This window comes from Schistocerca gregaria, chromosome 4, assembly GCF_023897955.1.
Source record: "Schistocerca gregaria isolate iqSchGreg1 chromosome 4, iqSchGreg1.2, whole genome shotgun sequence".
Taxonomy (NCBI): domain Eukaryota; kingdom Metazoa; phylum Arthropoda; class Insecta; order Orthoptera; family Acrididae; genus Schistocerca; species Schistocerca gregaria.
Window position 1 is genome coordinate 302,659,317 of NC_064923.1, and position 22,545 is coordinate 302,681,861.

At 45.3% G+C, this 22,545-nt stretch overlaps 1 protein-coding gene across 1 annotated transcript in view; it reads right to left on the reverse strand.

The window, feature by feature from the left end:
* LOC126267295 (uncharacterized) overlaps positions 1-22,545 on the reverse strand; it is a 552,396-nt gene that overhangs the window by 93,175 nt on the left and 436,676 nt on the right. The window contains exons 3-5 of the mRNA XM_049972371.1: positions 18,226-18,480; positions 13,513-13,815; positions 2,296-2,757 (exon numbers count right to left, since the gene is read on the reverse strand). Coding sequence (XP_049828328.1) covers positions 2,296-2,757; positions 13,513-13,815; positions 18,226-18,480 — 1,020 coding nt within the window. The remainder of the gene's footprint in view (positions 1-2,295; positions 2,758-13,512; positions 13,816-18,225; positions 18,481-22,545) is intronic.

The window sequence follows — 22,545 nt, forward strand, 5'->3', positions numbered from 1 at the left end:
GGTACGGTTCATAACATTACCTGTAACAAGTTGGAGTACCGCAAAACATGTTCAAGATGGGTCTCAAAGGAGTTGACGCGGCTACACAAGGAAACAAGGTTGACAGTGTGCACAGAGCTAAAGGAACGTTATGAAAGAGCTGGTGAGCACTTCCTCAACAAAATTTTAACTTGTGATGAAACTTGGGTTCTCTATTATTACCAGAATCAAAAAGGCAAAGCATGGAGTGGAAGCACACCAACTCACCTATCAAGAAAAAAAAACAAACCCAAACATCAGCAGGAAAAGTAATGTTGACGGTGTTTTAGGATGCTAAAGGTCCAGTTTTTTGTGGTTATATCGAAGAGCAGCGTACCATGAACAGCCAACACTACTCGGATTTGCTTTTAAACAAGGTGAAGCCTGCCATGAGAGAGACGTCGTGGATCTCAGACCAGAGGTGTGATTCTCAAGCAAGACAACGCACGTCCTCGTATTGCTCAATTAACCCGTGAAACCACCGGCAAAATAGGCTGGGAAGTACTGCCTCATCCGCCTCACACCTAGTGATTTCTATTTGTTTGGTGCACTCAAGCAAGCATTACGTTGAAGAGGTTCCAGGACAACGAGGACGTGAAAACGTTTGTGAGTAATTGGTTCAAACATCAAGATAAACAGTTCTTTGCATCCGGAATAAAAAAGGTTGTATCCCGTTGGTACAAGTGCATAAATGTTCAAGGGGATTATGTTGAAGAGAAGATGAAGTATTTTTTTGTGAAAGTAAACGCTTTTTCTTCAGACCAATTTGTCTCTTTAGTTATTGAATGACCCTCGTATTTTGGCTAAACATTCCCCTTATCATGCTCTGTCCATTTCGCTTCTAGCCAGTGATGTTGGTCCACAAATAGGAACAGGAGGAATTTTAACCAGCAATTCTTCTCCAGCATAAGTGCGCAAAAAATCCCTTTCTAATCAATGACGGCTGGCCCACCAATGGTAGCCACAACAGTTTTAGCCAATAACACCGTTCTTCGGCATTAGAGCGGAGCCACTTCCCTTACCACCCAATGAAGGTGGCCCATCTATGGTTGCCACAGTATTTTTACCCAATAATCCCACTTCTCCAGTGCAAGAGCGCGTAAACTCTCTTTCATAGAGAAGGTGACACTTGTATCTGACAGTGCACAATCTATAGTGGACACTATAAGACACTGAAAAAGATCCCAGAAGAGGGGTCGAAACGTCGATCGTTCGAAGAAACATGACGCGCCTTAACAACCAAGAAGATTTTAAATTAAGTATTTCATCTTGTTCTAGTTGTAATCAAGTGATCTAATATTTTATGTGTTACAGTATTACGTCGCCTCCTGCAGGACTAAAGCTAAGAACCCACGGAAGTACTGCTTCATCACCCTTACAGTCCTGATTTAGCTCCTAGTGATTTCCATTTGTTTGGCGCACTGAAGGAGGCATTACGTGGGAAGAGATTCCAGAACAACGACGATGTGAAAAAGTATTTGCGAAATTGGTTCAAGCATCAACATAAACAGTTCTTTGCAGCCGGAATAAAAAAGCTTGCAGCCCGTTGGAACAAGTGCATAAATTTTCAGGGGGATTATGATGAAAAGTAGAAAAGGTATTATTTTGTAAAAATAAAAGCTTTTTTCTCCAGACTAATTTGCCTCTTTAATTATTTCGAATAAACATTCTCCTTCTCATGCTCTGCCCTTTTCGCTTCTTGCCAATGGTGTTGGTCTACAAATAGCAGCAGGAGGAATTTTAACCAGTAATTCTTCTCCAGCATAAGTGCGCAAAAAATCCCTTTCTAATCAATGACGGTTGGCCCACCAATGGTAGCCACAATAGTCTTAGCCAATAACACGGTTTTTCTGCATTAGCGCGGAGCTGTTTCTCTTTACATCCAATGAAGATGGCCCACCTATGGTAACCACAGTATTTTTACCCAATAATCCCACTTCTCCAGTGCAAGAGCGCGAAAACTCTCTTTCATAGAGAAGGTGACACTTGTATCTGACAGTGCACAATCTATAGTGGACACTATAAGACACTGAAAAAGATCCCAGCAGAGGGGTCGAAACGTCGAGGGGAAGAAACGTGACGCGGCTTAACAAACCAAGAAGATTTTAAATTAAGTATTTCATCTTGTTCTAGTTGTAATCAAGTGATCTAATATTTTATGTGTTGTAGTATCAGGTCGCTCCCTGCAGGAGCTAAAAACCCGCGAGTATTATTTCGTCCGGTACAACAGTAACTATATACATATGATCTGCGGTGCAGGATTTTCTGTGTCCATACCTTGACGTCCTTGATAGCGCCGAGGGAGTCGGTGGAGAAGGTGTTGTTGGCGATGGTCGGCTTGTTCTTGACGCTGGGGAAGATGACGGAACCGCGGCTACGAGCCGCGGGCGGAGCGGGCGTGCGGCCGCCGGCAGCGGAGGAAGACGCCGGGGGCGCTCCGGTGGCGGCGGAGGCTGCGGAGGCGGCGGCCGTGGCGGGCAGCGACGGCTGCGGGGGCGGAGGCGGCGCCGTCGTCGTCACGGCGGCGGCCGCGGCCGTGGCCGGTAGGGGCGGGGGTGGAGGGGGCGGCGCGGCCGTGCCCAGCGAGGGGGTCGGCGACGGCGGCGGCAGCAGCGGCTCCGTGGAGTGCGGCTGCGCGTGGCTGTGGGCGTGCAGGGCCGGCTCCGCCTCCAGCGGCGCGTCCAGCAGCGGTTCGGAGGCCGCCCCGGCGACGTCGCCGCACTTGAGGCGCTGCTCCACCTGCAACGACAACACACTGCTTCTTGCACTACGAATTGCTGTCTACTGTGTCATGTCCATACGTCCTGTCTAGTCACACTATCCTCTGTCCATATATCTTGTATGTCTCTGGGAGTGAGCCGTGGTAAAATTTGCTGTTTTGAAGAACGCGCCACATCGCGTAATGTGAAGCAGTCACCTTCAGTTTCTGGCGGTGACTCCGCTGTGGCAATCGCAGCTGTGGTGTCTCCCTCTAGTGGCAAAGGGGAAAGGATGCCTGTTCACGTGCATTTAAGGGGCGCTATGAGCTCGGCAGGGGGTGAGTCTGAGTCGGTCAGTCGGAGTGAGTCTGGGGGAAGTCTGTCACTCTCGGAGAGTGGAGTCAGTCGGTCAGCCGGGTCAGTGTAGGGCAGTCAGTTGGCGGCTGGATCGATCGGTTGGTTGGTCACGCACTGAGATACGAGATGACTTGTCCGTTTGGAGCGTCGGCGCATGTGAGGTCGCCACGTGAGTCCAGTGGGCCGCGCCGTATAGCGAGGGGTAGTGGCTTCGCGGCCGACACGAGAGCAACAGGAGTCAACCCACGACATCGGTCTGGCCGGTGCGATCTGCGACGCCGAGAGACGGGAGATTGTCGCGCCTTCCTGCGTCCTTTGAAGCGACTGGCAGCGGACGGTTCGGGAGAGCGTTTTGGGGGTGCTGCGCCAGGTCTTCAACGAAAACCGCAGCTTATTAGAAGTTAAGTGATTCGTGATATGTTGTTTCATTTACGTGTTAAATTCTACTTGTTTTCTTGGTCAGTCTCTCGTCCCCAGCTTGCTCGTCTTTCTCTCGTCCGCATTTGTTAGGCAGTAAGTGTCTGTTTGTCTGTCTGTCGGTCTCCCGTACGTTAATAGCTGCCTCTGTCATGTTTGTCGGATTCGCTGTTAACGATTTTATTTCTTGAAGCGTAAAGGCCGAATTCCTGAATATGTTTTTATCTTGCCTATCATCTTGAGAGGCGGTATATGTGTAAAGTAGAGCATGTTGGTACATTCGATGTAAAACTGCATTTTATGGATTTTATTTAAATGGTCATTTTAGTATATAAAGTTGGCACTCTTCCACCGTAAGAGTTCTTTTAAAAACAAGTTGCACTTTCAGTGAAAAGTAATTTTTTAATGTGAGTGTTTTGTACCATTTCCATCCCTCTTACGGGGTGCATAGTTTATGTGTTTGTATGAGTTGTTAAAATTACTTTAGTTTAAAGTGCAGATTTGCACCAGTGTAGTCTTTCAGAGGTTGTCGTGAGCGGTCGTGACTACGGCCGTGTTAAAAGGGAGCGGCAAGGTTCTCAGCCTGAAACTTCATACTTGTTTTAAAAAAAATTGTTATTTCTGCCTCTGAATAAATTGTAACTAGATATTTACAGGGTGCTTCTGATTATAATTTTAAATCTTTTACAAATAAGGGGCGGGGGGCTTTTAGAAATAAAATGTTCATTTATTGAAAAAAAATTGTTTCATCAGTTAACCATTGGCAACTACTTCCATGCTCACATAGTGTGATTAAATGTGTTAATGTTCTTGATGAATCGCTAGTAAATAAAGTAAATTCTTAAGAAAAGGTTTTGAAAGTAAATTCACAGTTCAGGGAGTTGTAGAGGGCACATAGAAGATAAAGAGCTGCTAACGAATCCATGTTCTTAAATGTCCGTTCTGATGTAAAATAAGTTTGAAGATCGGACCAACTTCAAATCCCCCACTTCACGGCAAGCAGAAAAACTGAGAACAGGGCGTCGCCGTCATTCCCTATTATCATATCCCTATTATGATATCAGTTGCCATTTTCCTTCGACTACAACAACGGCTGCTAGAAGCCGGTACTTTCGCTAACTGGAGGGTTGTTCACGGACGCGTCGTCCTCTCGACTATGAAGAGGTCGTCCTTCAACAGTTAGAAGAGAATCCGACGACTACGCGGAACATTCCGGAATGAATTTTCACTTTGCAGTGGAGGCTGAGTTGCACTGAAACTTCCTGGTACATCAAAGGCAGCAGATGGGGCACTGGCGGAATCAAAGCTGTGAACGTGAGTCATGAGCCGTGCTTGGCTATCACAATCGGTAGTTCTCTTATCCGTGAAAAGCAAACGTCCCAGGCTGAAGTGCCGGATTGGCTCACGGTTTTAATCTGCCAGGAAGTTCCAACTCGAAACATTATCACAGAGCGAGTTGGAGCTGTCGTTAGCACACTGGACTCGTATTCGGAACGACGACGGTTCAAATCCGCGTCCGGCCATGCGGATATAGGTTTTCCGTGATTTCTCTGTGGGGGTAAGAATTACCTACGTCCCACAGGGGTCTGAGTGGAGGTGGAAAGGCGGTAACATAGAAACATAACTCAAAAACCATTTTCACTTCATCCATTCTTGCTAGGAGAGACGATAGGACGACAACAGATATACAGGGTGATTCAAAAACAATACCACAACTTTAGGAATTTAAAAGTCTGCAACGACAAAAGGCAGAGCTAAGCACTATCTGTCGGCGAATTAAGGGAACTATAAAGTTTCATTTAGTTGTACATTTGTTCGCTTGAGGCGCTGTTGACTAGGCGTCAGCGTCAGTTGAAGCTAAGATGGCGACCGCTCAACAGAAAGCTTTTTGTGTTATTGAGTACGGCAACAGTGAATCGACGACAGTTGTTTAGCTTGCATTTCGAACGAAGTATGGTGTTAAACCTCCTGATAGGTGGTGTATTAAACGTTGGTATAAACAGTTTACATAGAATGGGTGTTTGTGCAAAGGGAAAAGTTCTGGACGGCCGAGAACGAGTGGTGAAAATGTAGCACGCATCCAGCAAGCATTTGTTCGCAGCCCAGGAAAATCGACTCGCAGAGATAGCAGAGAGCTGCAAATTCAACAATCAACTGTATGGAGAGTCCTACGAAAAAGGTTAGTTATGAAACCTTATCGTCTGAAATTAGTTCAAGCACTGTCTGCAGCTGATAAGATGAAAAGAATCGATTTCTGTGATTTTATCCTTGCTCAAATGGAAACAGATGAATCTTTCGTTTCAAAGATTGTGTTTAGCTATGAGGCATGTATACAACCAGCAAAAATTAAACCAACAGCTGTTATTTCATCTCTAGTTTATTCCAGAGGCAACTGGTTTCGGTATTCCATTTTGCCGTCATCAGGCCCTCTAAGGTAACATAGCGGCTGAGCTTATATTGATAGACAAAATATCATGGAAAAGCGAACCAGTATACGTACCAGCGTATGTAACACGGCTATACACTCGAAAACAATCTGAACGCAACTGTGATAAGCTATCTTTTGTGGAGGGCCCAACTCCAAATGTCCACTGAGTGCAGTTGCCTTCGCTCGGATAGTGGCTGAGATGGACCTGCTACACTGACAGCAATAATTTCTGTCGGTTTTAAAACCGACTGTCATTGACAAGGCGTGACACTTGTCTCTGGTTCGTGATGGTTAGGAACTTCTTAGCACCACTGCTCTTACTCCGTGTTACGTAGGTGCGACTGTTTATGTGCGCTTAGATACACAAAATCGAACAAACTTAATCATTGTATGGTCATGGGCACGTCCAAATGCGATAGATTCTTTCTTCCATTGTTTTCGCATCGATCCATCTTGCTGTACTGATTCTAGACATCCGAGTCGGACATGACACTTCACTGCCATAACTTGCGTCAGCGGTGGGAGGTGTAACTAAATATTTCGACCTACAGTGCCTTTGTGGCTTACTGAAATTAATGGATGGAACAGGCTGCCATATTACTATTGCTCGAGGATTCCCCAGAAAAAGCAACTTGTCACATTAAGCAGAACACTACAGACAAATACAGGCAGTTTGAAGCGACGAATGAAAATTTGTACCAAGGCAAGGACTTGAACCTAGGTCTTCTGCTAACTAGGCAGATGCGCTAACCATTACGCCTCGCTGACTTCAGTCTGCATAGATACATCATAGATGACTCAGATATGGAAAGGTCTGTGGACCTTCATTTGGATAAAGCGGGTGTGCCTTGGTTTCAGGCAGGATCCTCCGTTTCGTTCAACGTTAAGGTACCATTCCAATGCAGCTGGGTAGCCTCTTCAGTACTGTTCGAGTTTAGGAGGAATACTGAGTGGTCTAAAACGTGAATAGGAATTTGGATCGAGGAGGGAGTCGTGAGCTACGACAGTGCGTGCAGCTGTGCAAAGCTGCTTTGCCACGATGGCGTAATGGTTAGCCCATTTGTCTACCGAGAAGGAAACCTGGGTTAAAAATACCGATCTTGGTACAAGTTTTCAGTCGTCACTTCAGTCCGTATAGACACATAATAGATTTTTGAGACTTTTAAATGTCTGTGAAACCTTGTAGTTTCATTTTATTACTCAGGATCATGCAATGAATCAAAGACGTTAGTCCGGTAGCAATATTGTAACCGCTGATCGATTCAAGATCTAGATTATGAGCAAGAATGGCATCAAACATTTGGTCTGTTCATGGAAACAGAACTTATGTCAACTGCTGTTATTTTCAGAACCTGTAATTACTGAAAGCTATTTTTAACACTCGTGTTAAAAACAATCCAGGATCAATGTATCTGGCCACATAACAATGTACTCAGAAATGAAAGAACTGTCTAGAAGCGGAAAATGTTAATCTCTGAGAGATGATCTGTTGACAGCACCTATCAGATGCTATGGGATTTATTGTGACAGTCAGTGCTTACAGTGGCACGTGATTAATTTTGTGGAAATGTAAGCTTCCAGGTGGATATTAGCTACAATATTTGCCGTACTGCCGTAGTAGGTAAAGAAAGTCGTATGTCAAGACAATTTGCCATATAACTATCACTCAAAGCGATATATTAAAGTGTTTCATATCTTCTCGTCACAGAGCCAGTAACCAACACGATACTACGAAAATAAATATATAACCACTAGTTTTGAAATTTTGTGACCTCCTGGGTTCATCCCTAAAGTGCTGAGGAGGGGAAGTGGGCAATACCAAGGCGTGGGGGGTGGTGGGGGGACGGGGTAGTTTACGCCCACCTTTTGAAAATATTGTAATCTGGTCATGTACGTTACATATTAAAATTTTGGAAAAATATTTTTTCCTTTTAATGCTTTCTTACTCTAGCTATTGTAATTGTTTTGAATTTTTCAGTAAAACGTAACGCAAACCATAGTAGCAAATGTGATATTCCACAACAGATCTTACATCCATAGTTTCAAGTTAAGGAACCATTTTACGCATCAGTACATATTTAAAAAGTATGTTGTGAATAAAACTCAACGGCAATTAACAAAATCTGTTTCTTTACACTTTGTTGGTGTGGTTAAAACGTTCCTTTCCTCTCTATGTAGGTATTACGGAAAACGCATTGCTACTGCTAAGATAGTGCTAAAGGATATTTTCGGGTTCTGGACCCTACTTATACATCAGTTTCTACATAAAAAGAATGTTGTTAACAAAAGTATAAAACAATTAGCTAAATTAGTTCCTATTATTTTTCGTGTGCCCCTCCTTTTGTAATAGGGTACGTGCTATGAAAAATACACTACAGGACATTAAAATTGCTACACCAAGAAGATGACGTGGTACAGACGCGAAATTTAACCGACAGGAAGAAGATGCTATGATATGCAAATGATCAGCTTTTCAGAGCATTCGCACAAGGTTGGTGCCGGTGGAGACACCTACCACGTGCTGACTTGAGGAAGGTCTCCAACCGATTTCTCATACACAAACAGCCGTTGACCGGCGTCGTCTGGTGAAACGTTGTTGTGATGCCTTATGTAAGGAGGAGAAATGCGTACCATCACGTTTTCGTCTTATAAAGATCGGATTGTAGCCTATCGCGATTGCGGTTTATCGTATCGCGACATTGCTGTTCGCGTTGGTCGAGATCCTATGACTGTTAGCCGAATATGGAATCGGTGGGTTCAGGAGGGTAATGCGGAACTCCGTGCTGGATCCCAACGGCCTCTTATCACTAGCATGGCTGTAACTGATCCTACAGCCACGTCTCTATTCCTGAGTCGACAGATGGGGACGTTTGCAAGACAACAACCATCTGCACGAACAGTTCGATGACGTTTGCACCATCATGGACTATCAGCTCGGAGACCATGGCTGCGGTTACCCTTGACGCTGCATCATAGACAGGAGCGCCTGCGATGGTGTACTGAACGACGAACCTGGGTGCACGAATGGCAAAACATCATTTTTTCGGATGAATACAGGTTCTGTTCACAACTTCATGATGGTCGATTCCGTCTTTGGCTACATCGCAGTGAACGCACATTGGAAGCGTGTATTCGTCATCGCCATACTGGCGTGATGGTGTGGCGTGCCATTGGTTACACGTCCCGGTCACCTCTTGTTCGCATTGACGGCACTTTGAACAGTGGACGTTATATTTCAGATGTGTTACGACCCGTGGCTCTACCCTTCATTAGATCCCTGCGAAACCCTACATTTTGCAGGATAATCCACGACCGCATATTGCAGGTCCTGTACGGACCTTTCTGGATACAGAAAATGTTCGACTGCTGCCCTGGCCAGAACATTTTCCAGATCTCTCACCAACTGAAAACGTCTAGTCAATGGTGGCCGAGAAACTGGCTCGTCACAATACGCCAGTCACTACTCTTGATGAACTGTGATGTCGTGTTGAAGATGCATGAGCAGCTGTACCTGTACGCGCCCTTCAAGCTGTGTTTGACTCAATGCCCAGGCATATCAAGGCCGTTATTACAGCCAGAGGTGGTTGTTCTGGGTACTGATTTCTCAGGATCTATGCACCCAAATTGCGTGAAAATGTAATCACATGTCAGTTCTAGTATAATATATTTGTCCAATGATTACCCGTTTATCATCTGCTTTTCTTCTTGGCGTAACAATTTTAATGGCCAGTAGTGTTTATTGATATTGCTAGAGTAAATGCTTTATAAAAATACTCCGCCGGTGGGGACAGACTTTGTCCCCCCACACCCTCATTAGAATGGCATATTGGCTCTCCGCCACGGAGCCGATGACCATGATGTTACGCGCCCTACATCCAGAATCATCTTCATCATCTATATGTCCCGTATGAAGAGAAGCCCGAAAAGATTCGAAAACTAGTTTATGGAAATGAACAAATAAACTAAAAGAGTTTGTTCGCATTATTTGTATTTATATTCATGCATACAGTATGTTGCAACCGGTAGAAAAAGTTAGGAAATTATGTTGATTTCCATAGATCTCCACCCAACAACCCAGACGTTTTACAGCAGCTTAGAGCCGTCGGACAAGGTAATAACGGACACCGCGAGACTTGTTTTTAACAGGTTCTTGTGTAAGTGCGGAGGAATTGGATAAAATCTCTGAAAGACGTAAGAGCTTGCGTTAACTCTTTGTGGCAGCGTTGCAGGCTGGCGAGATGCATTTAGTGCGAAGCGAGATACTTTCGTGTAACGGATAAAGATCGTGCTGTTGTGGTTAGGCTTTCAGGAAATACGTGTGAAAGCTACAGCCACGAAAAGGCTTTCGTATTCCGCTTATCGAATAACTTTTCTACGTAAAACATCGTTTAGAAGATCTAGGTTGGGTATATAAAAATGAATCTGAGTTACGCACGGCACGTTTTCGATTACGAGAAAGTGTGACTTCCGTGACGAAAGATTTTCCGATAATTTCGCAATTCGACCGAACTGTTTTAGACTATAAAACCAACGGAATGTTCTTTTAGGTATGTTTTTGTTTTTCTTATGGTCTCCAGTCGGAAGACTGGTTTGCTGCAGGTCTCCACGCTAGTATATCTTTTCCAAGCATTTTCATCTCTGCATAACTAGCAGATCCAAAGATCCTCTATGCACCAGAATCTGGTACGTCACTTAAGCCTTTATCTCATACTATAATTTTATAGAGCTGATTATTTATGGATGCCTCTGGACGTGTTCAATCAATAGATCCGGGGTCAGGGATTTTCTCTGCCTCGTGATGACTGGGCGTTGTGTGATGTCCTTAGGTTAGTTAGGTTTAAGTAGTTCTAAGTTCTAGGAGACTGATGACCATAAATGTTAAGTCCCATAGTGCTCAGAGCCATTTGAACTATTTATCAGTAGATCCCTTGTGGTAGTCAGTTTGTAACACACATTTCTTTTTTCCCCGATTCAACTCACTTACTTCTTCATTAATTTTGCGATCAATCATTCTGATATTCAGCATTCTTTTGCTGCACTACTATTCTCTTCTTGTCTGTAGCGTTTATCGTCCACGTTCCACTTCCATCAATAATCTGGCTTGTGTCATGCTGGCGGGCCAGCTGCCTGGTGCTGACACTGTAGTCATTGTGAACGATCTTCTTGGAACGCACTTGTACCATACCCCCATCTCAGCTGTTTTGCTACGTATCCTCTCAGGGATCGGTTTGTGCGGTTTGACAGCGGTATTAACGTACGAGGGTTGTCCGTAAAGTAAGGTCTCCAACGAGCTCCCGTCGGAATGGAGCTTAAATCTGACAACAGCGCCGTGTTCCTTACTTCCCGCACCACTATTCCTGTCAATCCCCACGTCTCCGCGACGTTTATTCTTGGTATAGCACGCGGTATCGATGAAAGGGAAAGTCGACGCTGCCGCCAAGTGTGGATTGCGTTCTATGATTAGATTTCTGTGGTTTAAGAGGTATATTCCTATTGAAATCCGTCGCCAGTTGACCGATATGTATGGAGACAAGTGTATGGGCGTAAAACATGTGCGTAATTGGTGGAGATAGTTCGCAGATGGCCGTACAAACGTGCACGACGAGGCCGGCCGCGGGTGTCCATCAGTTTCGTAGGAGACAGTGACGAAACTCGAAGAAGTTTTGCTTGCGGATCGGCGTGTGACTGATAGGGGACGTCTCTAAGACTACCGTGGACAAGCTTTCGACGGACATTTTGAAGGGTGACAAGGTTTAGGCCATGTGGGTGCCGCGGATGCTCATTGATGAACACAAAAAGAAGCTCATCCAAAGTGCCCGCAACTTTCTGCTCCTTTACAGGGAAGAGGGTGAGGAATTTCTGGATTCATTTGTTACCGGGGACGAGACTGGGTCCCCTACTTCACGCCGGAGACTAAGGAACAATCAAAACAATGACGACATTCCGTTTCCACAAATGTCAAGAACTTCAAGCAAACTCCGTCATCGTGGGAGGTGATGGCTTCGCTATTCTGGGATAGGAAAGGCGTTCTGCTGATCGATGACCTGGACAGAAGTCCAACAATCAACGCGGCAAGGTACTGCGAGACACTAAAATAGCTACTCCGGTTATACAAAACAACAGGAGGAGTCGGCTGACAAAGGGAGAGTTAGTTTGCAGCATGAAAACGCTTGCCCTCACGACGCAAGAATCACGACAGACCTCATCGCCAAATTCGGGTGCGAAATCATTGATCATTCCCCCTACCACCGTCATTTGGCGACCAATGACTACTATTTGTTCCCTAACCTGAAAAAGCACTTGGGGGAATGAAATTCTCAAGCGACGAAGAGCTGAAGGCAGCTATCTATTCCTTCCTACATGAGTCGGAGGGAGAATGGTATGAATGATATGAAAATGCTACCGGATCGTCTCCAAAAATACATCGATCATGATGGAGACTACGTTGAAAAATAGCTAAGAGTCGAAGGTTTCAGTAATAGAACCCAGTACGTTGTTCTCGATGGTGAGTGTTCGTCGGAGGTGAGGGTATCATCTGGAGTGTCCCAGTGAAATGTGGTAGGTCCAATGTTGTTTTCTATCTACATAAATGATCTTTTGGATAGGGTGGATAGTAATGTGCGGCTGTTTGCTGATGATCCTGTGGTGTACCGGAAGGTGTCGTCGTAGAGTGACTGTAGGAGGGTACAAGATGACTTGGACAGGATTTGTGATTGGTGCAAAGAATGGCAGATAACTCTAAATATAGATAAATGTAAACTAATGCAGATGAATAGGAAAAAGAATCCCGTAATGTTTGAATACTCCATTAGTAGAGTAGGGCTGGACACAGTCAGGTCGATTAAATATTTGGGCGTAACACTGCAGAGAGATATGAAGTGGGACAAGCATGTAATGGCAGTTGTGGGAAAGGCGGATAGTCGTCTTCGGTTCATTGGTAGAATTTTGGGAAGATGTGGTTCATCTGTAAAGGAGACCGCTTATAAAACACTAATACGACCTATTCTTGAGTAGTGCTCGAGCGTTTGGGATCCCTATCAGGTCGGATTGAGGGAGGACATAGAAGCAATTCAGAGGCGGGCTGCTACATTTGTTACTGCTAGGTTTGATCATCACGCTAGTGTTACGGAAATGCTTCAGGAATTCGGGTGGGAGTCTCTAGAGGAAAGGAAGCGTTCTTTTCGTGAATCGCTACTGAGGAAATTTAGAGAACCAGCATTTGAGGCTGAGTGCAGTACAATTTTACTGCCGCCAATTTACATTTCGCGAAAAGACCACAAAGATAAGAGAGATTAGGGGTCGTACAGAGGCATATAGGCAGTCATTTTTCCTTCGTTCTGTTTGGGAGTGGAACAGGGAGAGAAGATGCTAGTTGTGATACGAGGTACCCTCCGCCACCCACCGTATGGTGGATTGCGGAGTATGTATGTAGATGTAGATGAATCTGTAATTGGTTCTGCAATAAAATGATGTTCACTGCGTGAAAAAGCATTGGAGCCTTAATTTACGGGCAGTCCTCTTAGCTGAAGTCATATGTGGGAGTGCGGGAAATGGATCACGCGAGGGAATGTTGGGCGAGTTGGACGGCCGCACCTGATCGAGGCCGGCGATGATGCGGTTGGCCTTGGAGCGGAGGTCCGCGTGCGCGTCGGCGAGCGTGCGCTGCTGCCTCTGCGCGGCGCCCAGCGCGTCGTCCGTGCGTGAGAGCAGCGTCTCCAGGGAGCCGCGCGACGCCGACACGGCGTCCCACACGTCGTCCACCTTGTGCGCCACGCCCACCAGCGGCCGCACCAGCCGCTCCAGGTTGCCGGCGCCTCCGGTGGTGGCGTTGCAGGAGCCCGGCGCGGCGGTCGGCTGCAGCACGGCGCTGTGCAGCTCGGACGCCAGCGACAGGACCTGCACACCACACACACACACACACCTCTCACAAATGTGAAAGCGTATCAAAAATAATATACACCGACGCAATGAAATCGCAACACCAAAAAAATAATTAATTGGAGCAATGAAATTTCGCGAATACATTCGGCTGGGTAGCATATTTGATTAACATTGCAAAGATCACAGGTTAATGTAAGCGTGAGACAAGCCATTGCAGATGCGAAATGCTGATACATTAGTAACCGCTGTAACAGCCAGAATGTTGAATGCAAGCATGCAAACGTGCATGTACTGTGTTGTATACGTGCTGGTTGTCAGTTTGTTGTATGGAGTTCCACGCCTGTTACACGTCGTAGGTCAATACAGGGACTGTCAGTGCTGTTTGTAGACGACGCAGGAGTTGTCGTCCGACGATGGCCTATTTGCTTTAGATCATAAACAGGTCTGGTGATCGAACAGGCCAAGGCAACATGACGACAGTCTGTGAAGCATATTGGGTTACAAACGCAGTATGTGGGCGACCGTTGTCCTGTTGGAAAACACCTCCAGGAAAGCTGTTCATTCGTGGCACCACAACAGGTCGAATCACCTGACTAACGTACAAATTTGCTGTCTCGGTATATACAGTGTGTTACAAAAAGGTGCAGCCAAACTTACAGGAAACATTCCTCACACACAAAGAAAGAAAATATGTTATGTGGAAATGTGTCCGGAAACGTTTACTCTCCATGTTGGAGCTCATTTTATTACTTCTCTTCAAATCATATTAATCATGGAATGGAAACACACGGCAACAGAACGTACCAGCGTGACTTCAAGCACTTTGTTACAGGAAATGTTCAAAATGTCCTCCGTTAGCTAGGATACATGCATCCACCCTCCATCGCATGAAATCCCTGATGCGCTGATGCAGCCCTGGAGAATGGCGTATTGTATCACAGCCGTCCACAATACGAGCACGAAGAATCTCTACATTTGGTACCGGGGTTGCGTAGACAAGAGCTTTCAAATGCCCCCATAAATGAAACTAAAGAGGGTTGAGGTCAGGACAGTGTGGAGGCCATGGAATTGGTCCACCTCTACCAATCCATCGGTCACCGAATCTGTTGTTGAGAAGCGTACGAACACTTCGACTAAAATGTGCAGGAGCTCCATCGCGCATGAACCACATGTTGTGTCGTACTTGTAAAGGCACATGTTCTAGTAGCACAGGTAGAGTATCCCGTATGAAATCATGATAACTTGCTCCATTGAGCGTAGGTGGACGAAACTAAAATGTGCTCTAACATGGAAATTAAGCGTTTCCGGACACATCTCCACATAACATCTTTTCTTTATTTGTGTGTGAGGAATGTTTCCTGAAAGTTTGGCCGTACCTTTTTGTAACACCCTGGATGTCGTGTGACTAGGGCCTCCCGTCGGATACACCATTTCGATTTGACGACCCTTCGGCGATATGCGCGTCGACGGGGATGAAATAATGATAGTTAGGAGAACCCAACACTCAGTCCCTGAGCGGAGAAAATCTCCGACCCAGACGGGAATCGAACCCGGGCCCTTAGGATTGACGTTCTGTCGCGCTCACCACTCAGCTACCGGGTGTGGACTCCAGTCACGGTGTGTGGGATAAATACGAGAGTGCTCCTGCTATCATACGAAATCGTATCCCAGGTGTAATACATTTGCACCCAAAAACCGCCCGACCATAATTTACGAGAATTGCGTGATCTGTGTGTACACAACTAATGCTACATACCTCGCGAAACACACGAAAAACTAGTCGAATCCATCGCATGCAGAATCGTTTCTGTATAGCGATCCAAAGGTGTACCAACCCGTGTACTTGCGACTAAGTTATATCTACAAGCGAAGGGAAATATGTTAGAAAAGATTAACTATTGAACGCAGATTTAAAAACTACAGCAATGGTGCTAAAATTCTGTGATGAGTTGGGATAGGAGTGCAAACACTTCAGGTCCTAAAAAATCATTACCTTCATCGTATCTCAGAACTCTGCGGCTGAAAATAATGAAAGACTGGTACAACTTTAAACAATCGCAACACTGAAATCGGCAACGATTTTGAAGAAAAAACATAAAATGAAAATAATTGTTGAGCAGACCTCGAACGTGCAGTGGGTTCGCTTTTTGACAGAGCATTCGTCAATGCATCTTGACTTCATCAACGACAATCGTTTATACCATGAATGCTGCTATTTAGAAAGCTAAATAAACATTAACAAGGGTGGCTTTGAAATGCGATATCAAGATGAAAGACAAGGTGAGAAAAACATCAAACTTGAAAACTCTAATATTAAATAATAGTAAAGCTTAGGTCTACTACTTCGAAATAATTTTGCTTTACATTCAGATGAAACTAATGAGAAAATGTTTAGTGTAATACAAAAGAAATTCCAGTAACATTGAACTAAATTTATCTCTTTTTCATAAATTTGTTCGTGTTTACAGCTGAAAGGATTACTCCTGGACTCCTAGATTGTCGTTTAGAAAGTTGGGGGACAACGTATGGAAAATAAATCTGAAAAACAGGAAAGGATTTCATACTAAAGTAAATATCTGCCAACTGGAGCACTTAGGATAACACAGAGAAGTTGCTCTGTCGACAGTGAAATGAATAATAAAAAATAACCATTCTATGAGCACTCATAGTATTAGAAAACAATGAATATACTTTCCATAGATGATGACATAAAGAGACCTATGCGATGACTGACTGAGGACGTTGCAAGAATGGTGACGTGGTTTTTCCTTTTTTTTAAATTTGTTGTTGAGTCATCAGTCTTTTGACTGGCTTGATGTTGCCTACCACGAATCCCTCTCCTGTGCTAACATCGTCATCTGAAATTAACATTTGCACCCTACGTCCTCAATTATTTGTTGGATGTTTTCCAATCTCTGTCTTCCTGTTTTTGCCTCTTCAGTTCCCTCTTAGTACCGTGGAAGTCATTCCCTGATGTATTAACACGTCCTATCATCTCCCTTCTTCTTCTGAGTGTTTTTGATAAATTCCTTTCTTCTCCGATTCTGCTGAGAATGTCGTCGTTCCTTATCCTATCAGTTCACCTAATATTTAACTTTTTCTGTAGCACCACGTCTCAAATGCTTCGATTCTCTTCTGTTCCGATTTTCCCGCTGTCCATGATTCACTACAATGCTGCGCTCCAAACGTAAATCCTCAGCAGTTTCTTCCTTATATTAAGGACTATGTTTGATACAAGTAAACTTCTCTTGGCCAGGAATGCTCTCGTGTCCTGTGTTGGTCTACTTTTTATGACCCGCTTGCGTCGGTCTTCATGGGCTATTTTTCTTTCGAGGTGGCAGAATTCCTTTCCTTCGTGATCACCAATGTTGACGTTAAACTTCTCGCTATTCTCATTTCTGCTCCATGACATAACTTTTTCCGATTTACTCTGAATCCATATTCTGTACTCATTAGACGAATCCGTTCAACAAATCCTGTAATTCTTCTTCACTTTTACTGACGATAGTAAAGTCATCAACGAATCTTATTACTGATACTCGTTCACCTTGAATTTTAATCCCACTCCTGAACCTTTCTCTTATTTCTGTCATTGCTTCTTCGACGTATAGAGTGAATAGTTGGGCGAAAGACTAGATCCCTGTCTTCACTCACTTTTGAACTGAGCACTTCGTTCTTGTTCTTTCATTTTTATTGTTCCCTCTTTGTTCTTGTCTTCCATTGAAGCTCATTCCTATTTTTCTCAAAATTTCTGACATCTCCCAGCATTTTACGTTGTTGAACACTTTTTCTGGGTCGATATATCCAATGACTGTGTCTTGATTTTTCTTCAGTCTTGCTTCCATTATCAAGCTCGACGTCATAACTGCCTCTACAGTGTCTTTACCATTCCCAGAGCAAGCTAAACAACCGGAGAAAATTACTGTCGCTCTTGAAAACCGCCAAGTGTATATTCTTTGGTGTCACTAAGTTTTCCATTTCGTTTCCTGCTAACAAGTACGTCAAATTAGAAGATCGTTGGATGATTAACATGATGCCCATTGCCATCGAACAACATAGGTTTACTTCTCATTACAAAGAAACTGTTTAGCGTGTAATTCTGTCTGTCTCATCTTTAGCCATCTCATAACAGTCTGGCACGATATTTAGTTCGACGCGAAGAACAATTGACGTTTTCTGGAACTACAGAGTATGATTTGTGCTGACTTCAGCTACATATCAGACAAATAAAACTAAAAGCAAATCTACGTTTTCTAAGAAAATGCTGCGCAATTCTAGACATCCCATATTACAGGAGTTGATGATAAGGAGAGTGCGTTCAGTAAGCATGCAGTGATGTGAAATGGTAGCATCTAAGCGTGCCGTGAGACTGGCGTGTGGAGTGCATGCTTTTGTGGTGCAGGACTGGGTGCTGAGCGGGCCCACCTTGCCGAGGTTCTCAGAGACGAGATTGATGTGGAACTGCAGCTTGCGGTCGACGGTGTTGGTGGCGGCGCGGAGGCCCTCCAGTTCGCGAGAGACGCGCGTCACCACCTCGGCGGTGACCACCTTGGCGACGTCGCCCAGGCTCATGCTGATGGGCTTCTTCTCGCTGGCCTCTGCGTTGATGTCGTCGGCGGGAAGCAGGTTCGAATCCAGTTGCGACTTCAGGCCCGACAGCTTCAAGTCGATGTCGCTCACCTGCCGGGACAGACGACCTCAACAGTGGTACAGTGCTCCTCGTGTCACGACCCTGAAGCCTGAGCAGTAGACCTCACTGCACTGGGCGATACAAAAATGTTTTTACTAACTTTGAGGACAGGCTCATTAGACCGAAACGACATAAAATTTAATGCAGTGTCTGCAGAATAAAACAATGGAAAATATTGCATGCACCTGAACTGGAACTGGGGCAGATAATGTAAGTTGGTGAAAGAGAAACACCGACGTCCGCTTCGTGAGTGCAGTGAAATAATTCAGTGTCGACAATTGACCATTTGTACTGGACCAGGACTCGAATCTGGATTTTCCGCTTTGCGTAAGCAGTCGTGCTTTGACTACCCGAGCACGCTTCAAGTCTGGCCCAAATTCTCTACTTGTCGCACACTGCCCCTGTTGCGCCCCCCGAGTCCACCAGCTTCACTGCTCACAGCATTTAGCGTGACACCCAGGAGAGGTTGGACCTAGGGTGCATCAAATCGACACTGGGCTGGACGTGAAGCATGCTCGGATAGCCAAAGTATTAAGGTGACGGGTCGCATGAAGTGTGAAATCTGGGTTCGAGTCCCAGTCCGGCACAAACTTTCACCTATTGCCACTGAATTATTTAAATGCCCGATTATTAAGGTTCTAATGAATCAGCTCCTAGTCGTAAGCCAGAACAATTTTACTAAGGCACAGGTAGCCGTTAAACAAAAGAGGAACCTTGTGATTACATTCAGATGTTAACCAATTGAATTATTTGATTGTAATTGCATTTCTCAGCCATTAATTATAATCTGAGCATCCTGTTGTAATAAGCTGCTCATTGCTATGTTTGAAAGACAGGGTCATTATTAGTCTATTTTAGCTGGATCTTGTGGTTTCGCGAGTGAGTTCTCTTGTAATAAGTGTTCACAAGTACTGTTTTAAGACGATCCTTCAGAGCGGTCTTAATAACTGACAATCAGTTTAACTTTGAAAATATTAACAGCCAACTGTCACCAGGTTTTTGGTCAATTGTCAGAAGGGACGGGTTGGGATCCAGTCGCACCTTGGTTGGCGATTGAAATTAAGAGGCTGGTTGCTTTGAAGTAAGCCTTATCCTCGTCATCTTGTTTTGATGATATGTTTAACCTTTAAGCACAAGTGCGCATCTTAACCCCGAACCTTTCTACATACAGCATTCAAATTAAAAGTTACATATGTTTTGAGTAATTGAATCACTCTTGTCACCAATGGTGCTTATGTAGTTTTCATGTGTTGCAGAAGGGCATTTAATAAGACAGACTGTGTCCAACGCGGTAGGAAAAACTGCTGTTTCACCCGATAATGGGCGGGCTGCAGGTACGGCAGTCTTGTAATCATTGTAATTTTGTTTGCTGTAAAAGCTTATTCAACTTACGGTTAAAGGTCAAAATAATTTTGCAAATTTGTTCATTTGTTAAAGAAAATTTTCTGTTTTTATCTTGGTAAATAAACAGGTTGTGTGAAAAGAAAGTTATATTGTTGGGTCCTCCCTTCCACGTTTTCCTTAATTCCAATAAGTACCAAGCATCAGCACTCATGTGGGTGACGTCGATATTACTCTTTTAATATATATATATATATATATATATATATATATATATATATATATATATATATATATATATATATACAGCTGGGGAATCATGAATGTGTGGCATCTGTCCTTTCGGACATGTCATCAATTCAGAATCTCGTAACAAATGTTCAAAATATCCTCCTCTTGATGCCATATACGCACACACTCGTCGAAACATAGACTGTTACATCCTTTCCAGTACTCTCTGAGGGTCTCGAATGGTTGCACAGGCTTCCATGGCGCATCGATAAAAAATTTCTGCATCTGGTTTGTCTACTCCAGATACCAACCGTTTAACGTGATCCGTGGGATAAAAATGCAAAGGACAGACATCGGGTCTTTTGAATACAGTCTCAGTATGCAGCACCTGTACTCTTGCTTGGAGAACATACGAACCAACCGTACTATTAGCAGCAATTCAAATCCACACATCCTGATGTCTAGCCTGAACTGTAGGGCAAGGATTTACACTCCTGGAAATTGAAATAAGAACACCGTGAATTCATTGTCCTAGGAAGGGGAAACTTATTGACACATTCCTGGGGTCAGATACATCACATGATCACACTGACAGAACCACAGGCACATAGACACAGGCAACAGAGCATGCACAATGTCGGCACTAGTACAGTGTATATCCACCTTTCGCAGCAATGCAGGCTGCTATTCTCCCATGGAGACGATCGTAGAGATGCTGGATGTAGTTCTGTGGAACGGCTTGCCATGCCATTTCCACCTGGCGCCTCAGTTGGACCAGCGTTCGTGCTGGACGTGCAGACCGCGTGAGACGACGCTTCATCCAGTCCCAAACATGCTCAATGGGGGACAGATCCGGAGATCTTGCTGGCCAGGGTAGTTGACTTACACCTTCTAGAGCACGTTGGGTGGCACGGGATACATGCGGACGTGCATTGTCCTGTTGGAACAGCAAGTTCCCTTGCCGGTCTAAGAATGGTAGAACGATGGGTTCGATGACGGTTTGTATGTACCGTGCACTATTCAGTGTCCCCTCGACGATCACCAGAGGTGTACGGCCAGTGCAGGAGATCGCTCCCCACACCATGATGCCGGGTGTTGGGCCTGTGTGCCTCGGTCGTATGCAGTCCTGATTGTGGCGCTCACCTGCACGGCGCCAAACACGCATACGACCATCATTGGCACCAAGGCAGAAGCGACTCTCATCGCTGAAGACGACACGTCTCCATTCGTCCCTCCATTCACGCCTGTCGCGACACCACTGGAGGCGGGCTGCACGATGTTGGGGCGTGAGCGGAAGACGGCCTAACGGTGTGCGGGACCGTAGCCCAGCTTCATGGAGACGGTTGCGAATGGTCCTCGCCGATACCCCAGGAGCAACAGTGCTGGGAAGTGGCGGTGCGGTCCCCTACGGCACTGCGTAGGATCCTACGGTCTTGGCGAGCATCCGTGCGTCGCTGCGGTCCGGTCCCAGGTCGACGGGCACGTGCACCTTCCGCTGACCACTGGCGACAACATCGATGTACTGTGGAGACCTCAGGCCCCACGTGTTGAGCAATTCGGCGGTACGTCCACCCGGCCTCCCGCATGCCCACTATACGCCCTCGCTCAAAGTCCTTCAACTGCACATACGGTTCACGTCCACGCTGTACGGCATGCTACCAGTGTTAAAGACTGTGATGGAGCTCCGTATGCCACGGCAAACTGGCTGACACTGACGGCGGCGGTGCACAAATGCTGCGCAGCTAGCGCCATTGGACGGCCAACACCGCGGTTCCTGGTGTGTCCGCTGTGCCGTGCGTGTGATCATTGCTTGTACAGCCCTCTCGCAGTGTCCGGAGCAAGTATGGTGGGTCTGACACACCGGTGTCAATGTGTTCTTTTTTTCATTTCCAGGAGTGTAGATCAGTCCGTATGAGCTGATTGTGTCTTTTACGTGTTTCTTTAATATCTGCACTATAGTTTCCCAGAACTGTTGTTGTTGTTGTCTTCAGTCCTGAGACTGGTTTCATGCAGCTCTCCATGCTACTCTATCCTGTGCAAGCTGCTTCATCTCCCAGTACCTACTGCAACCTACATCCTTGTAATCTGCTTAGTGTACTCATCTCTTGGTCTCCCTCCACGATTTTTACCCTCCACGCTGCCCTCCAACGCTAAATTTGTGATCCCTTGATGCCTCAAAACATGTCCTACCAACCGATCCCCTCTTCTAGTCAAGTTGTGCCACAAACTTCTCTTCTCCCCAATCCTATCCAATACCTCCTCATTAGTTACGTGATCTATCCACCTTATCTATCCAAGAACTATCCAAAAAAAATTAAGTGTTCCATTCGCCTTCTCTGCTGCCGATTTCATGTATTCGTTTTTTGGTATCCCCACTTGACACATGTATGAGTCGTGCTCGAGAGCCAGAATGATCTGCGGCTCCACCGTAAGTGGTGAGAGTGTCGAATGTATTGGCCAGTGCCTCTGGAATCGCAGCTTTC